Source organism: Arachis ipaensis, chromosome B06, assembly GCF_000816755.2.
Source record: "Arachis ipaensis cultivar K30076 chromosome B06, Araip1.1, whole genome shotgun sequence".
NCBI lineage: Eukaryota > Viridiplantae > Streptophyta > Magnoliopsida > Fabales > Fabaceae > Arachis > Arachis ipaensis.
The window spans coordinates 1,210,466-1,214,766 of record NC_029790.2 but is presented as its reverse complement, the minus strand read 5'-3'; the positions used below and the strand labels follow the sequence as shown (position 1 = coordinate 1,214,766).

Sequence of the window (4,301 nt, the reverse complement as noted above, 5' to 3'; positions counted from 1 at the left end):
CTATATAATTATATATATTAATAATCTTAATTATTTAAAATTTTATATTTATTTTTTATATATAATTTTGATATAGGATATAAATAAAAAATTTATAATTTATTGATAGATAACAATATATAAAATTGATCTTTTTAAATATTTTTAAAAATATATAAGTTATAATTTATTGATATAGAATTATAGATTATGTATTTATGTGTCTATTATTTGAGCCAGCTCGTGAGCTTTCAGTAAGCCGAGCTTGAGCTTAAGAAATAGGCTCAATTGTTAATGAGTCGAGCCGTGAGTCAAGCTCAATTTTTGTGAGCCGAACTTGAACTTGGTCTAGCTCGACTCAGCTCGGCTCACTTCTAGCCCTAATTATCTCTAACAAGAATTACATGCATGTATAAGCTAAGCATCAATATATTGCACTAGATTAACAAATACAATACTAGCTAGAGTGGTTTCCACTCTAATGATATATTTTTAGGTTTCCTAATTAGCTTATTTATGGAAACAGAGGGAATTGCATGCTTCACAATATACTAACTACAAAACAAAAAAGAAGCAATTAAAGTTTGATAAAGTGGTCCTTTCCCCTGCACCTAGCACTAATCTTTCATGAAGCTCTTCACCATTGAAAGTATAATCCTTAATGTAATCAAAGACCACTTATTGAAGTTGAGAGGGCCACAGTCTTTTCATGTCAAAGAACACCGTGTCACAAGTCTCATCAAAGGAGATGCTTGAATTTTCATAGTTCTCAATAGGGTTTGATTCCATCATGATGAGACTACTACGAGTATTCCCATGGTATTGTTGTGTTGCTGATGAGGGATAATTAGATGAACTATCAGAAAGAAACTGTGGAACCATGGTGGAATTTTCCATCTGGAACGAATTTCCAAGATCTTGGTGATTGGGGTAAAGAGCAGTAGTATTATTAGGGTTCAGATTACAACTCTCTGCAGCTTGTTCCCTTAAATAAGCCAACTGTGCTTGTAAATTCATCACCTGCGAAGATCAAAAGTAAAATTTCATCAATCTACATACCTAGCTAGGGTTTTGACTTTCTTTTTTTCTTTTTAGTTATCTAGCTAATTAATAATACAAAGTTGGTTTTAAATTTCTTGAACTTGTTTTATTTATTATTCATTAATTATCGCAACAATTAATGAATGCTAAATAAGATAAGTTACAGCGGTTTTTGACTGATTTTCTTTAGTTACTAAACATTTTCGAATGATGATGAGAGGGGAACGAAATGAAACCTGTTGTTGTAGGGCAAAAATATGTGCGACGCAGCCATAGATTGGATCTTGAAGCCTTGCCTGAGCTTCGAATGAGATGGTGACGGCGGCTTCGCAGCGATCGGCGACAGGAAGATGAGCAAGGAGCTTGGAGACATTGCTTGCACCAAAGACCTTATGAATGGCTGCAAAATGAGTAGCACCTTGTTCATGGCAAAAATAAGGTGCAAAAACACAACCTCTCACGCATTTTCTCCTCAAGAATTTGCAGGCTCCACAAGGTGTACCTGAACCTGTCATCTTCATTAATTTGTGGTGTGTGTGTGGTTTTAGGTTTTTGGATGTTTCTGGTGCTCCTCTCTCTCTCTCTCTTCAATTCTTGAGCTATTTGGTGCAAATCATAATCATTTGTCTTGATCTTTATACACACCACAAAGAGAGGAAGGTGTGATAGATTAGAGTATGTATGGATTATTTAATTTCATGAGGTTCCCTCAATGGCCTACACTGTTCACTGTATAAATACAACGCTACCAAATTTTTGCTTTAATTTGTCTCAAAATTACATGGATACATTCCATCCAACATATATAACTTACAGTAAAAATTCAGGTGCAGTCGACTTCACGTGAAATTAATTGTTGAGAGCCATTAGATGATTCTTCACGTGAAGTTGATAGCCGAGAGCCGTTAGATCTCATCTATCAACTTTACGTGAAGTCAACTGCACTTGAGTTTTCACTCTAATTTATACCACTTATACCACAAATTCAAATTAAAAGGACTATAGAGCAATAAACCAAACCCATTTTGTTTGATCCTTTTGTCCTTTCTTTAATTTTCTGAAAATTATGTATGTGTTAGTACTATATATTTAGTTGAAAATATTTGGTAACCAAAGAAAATTAGACAAAAACAGTCATAACTTGCCTTATTTAGCATTTATTAATTGTTGCGATAATTAATGAATGCTAAATAAGATAAGTTCTGGCTGTTTTTTTTGTTTCCCTAGCATTCCGCATGTTTAGTAGACTTAATTATTAATTAAAAACTCATTGTTTATATTGCCTTAACATATTCGTAAGTGATTTAATTTGTTTAATATTAATGTAAAATTAAGATTTGCTTTTAATTAAACCTACCTTTAAAAAAAGAAAAATATTTTTATCTATATGCCTATATTCTAAGAACGCAACGTGCCTGTTTATATCTATCACACATGTTTTTTCTGCCACGTTTCTTATTGACTATTATGATCAATAGTAGTTACAGAAATATAATAATTTAATTTCTTCTTGAATATTTGTAGCTATACTCTTATGTAGTAATTCGTGTGAGCTAAATATGCTTCTCTGCTTCTCTCATTGTACTGTTCAGTCAACATACGTACCCAATACATAAATACATAATAACAAATTAAGGGTCAATAAGTCAAACCTTTAGTTGGTACAACATGGAGAAACACAACCGATCTAGATAATTTAGTTTAATTATAATTACTAACAAGTTTAATCACCGTGCCATGCACGTGATAAGATTGAAATTATAATTTTAAGTTATTATGTTAAATTTCATTTTAATTATAATAATTTAATTAATAAAAGAATAACTTGTATGCGTTGTTTTTCTTTTCTTAATATAGTGTTAATTGTATTAACTATAAAATAGTTATTTAATCTATTTTTTTTCAATAAATCAGACATATATACTCAATATGACCATAAATAATCTAGTAATACTTAAATCTACCAACAAAGTTTTATATGTTGATTTACTGTGAAGTAAGAAAATATCAAAATCAGTTAAAAATGAAGAACAATTAACCCGTGCCATGCCATGCACGTGATAAGATTAAAATTATAATTTTAAATTATTTTGTTAAGATTAATTTAAATTATAATAATTTGATTAATAAAAATATAATATGTTATGATTTATTTATTTTTCTTAATCTAGTGTTAAATATATTAATTCTAAAATAATTATTAATTGGTTTTAGTAATCTACTTTCATCAATAAATCAAACATACATACTCAATGTGACTATAAATAACTTAATAATACTTAGACCCACCAACAAATTTTTATATGTTGTTTTACTGTCAAGTAAGAACATATCAAAATTAACTCAAAGTAAATAATAAATTATTAGAGAATTATAATGCACAAAATTCTCTAATAAACAATAAATAATTTAAATCTACTAAAAAACAACTCAACACTTTTCTTTGATGCCTGCAAAACATATACCTAAAATAATATTATATCAATATTAGCATACAATTTTACAATCATCGACCGTATTTACTGTACATGACTCCTTCTTAAAAGTTATTCTACACACGTGTGCAGTCGGAAGATAAATTACTGGACTTTATTTTTCTAAATTATTATAATTATGTATTATTCATGAAAACATAGGAGACAATGATTTTTTTTAACTAAATTAATATGTGTTTATTGTATTTAATCAGTATAAGTAACAAATCATTTATGTTATTATGTACCTTATAAATTAATGAATTAAAATAATTGATATAATAAATTACAATTATTTGATTGATATAAATTATACTAAGGGTGTGTTTGGAAAACACGTTGGGGAGGAGAGAAGCCCGTTTGAGCTTCTTGAAAGTTTCACTTTGATGTTTGGCAATTTTTATCTTTGTGAACGCAGAATTGATTCTGCCTCTGAACCCACGTTTAGGAGAAGCTCAAATTTGTAGCTTCTGCGTTTCACGTTTTACGTTCACGTTTAGGAGAAGCTCAAATATTTCTTTTTTACCAACCCTACCCTTCATTTTCTTCTATAAAAATGATACTGGTAACTATTATCTTCACAGTCATTCTTTGTAGTTCTTCCTACTTCTTCATAATTTTTTAGTTCCATTTTTTTTCATCAAAATTGTTCAGATTTATTTCAATCACTAACAAATTAAAATTTTTTTATTTTTATTTGATTTTATTCATATGAATTTTATTTATGTTTTATGGTATTTTTTTGTTCATATAATATATGTTGTTGGTTTTATGGAATTTTTATTATTTCTTATCTGTATAATTTTT

At 28.9% G+C, this 4,301-nt stretch overlaps 1 protein-coding gene across 1 annotated transcript; it reads right to left on the bottom strand.

Annotated features, from left to right (window-relative positions):
- Window positions 394-1,758, bottom strand: LOC107645259 (LOB domain-containing protein 29). The gene is made up of 2 exons (XM_016349249.2): window positions 1,257-1,758; window positions 394-999 (listed from the first exon to the last, which is right to left on the bottom strand). The coding sequence occupies exons 1-2, from the start codon at window positions 1,539-1,541 to the stop codon at window positions 658-660; spliced, it is 627 nt and encodes a 208-aa protein (XP_016204735.1). The 5' UTR covers window positions 1,542-1,758; the 3' UTR covers window positions 394-657.

Excerpts from the sequence above, each read along its gene's own strand:
- LOC107645259 (XM_016349249.2), bottom strand. The coding sequence starts at position 1,541 with ATGAAGATGACAGGTTCAGGTACACCTTGTGGAGCCTGCAAATTCTTG. Across the intron at positions 1,000-1,256 it reads TTTTTGCCCTACAACAACAG|GTGATGAATTTACAAGCACA; the intron begins GTTTCATTTCGT and ends TGATCTTCGCAG.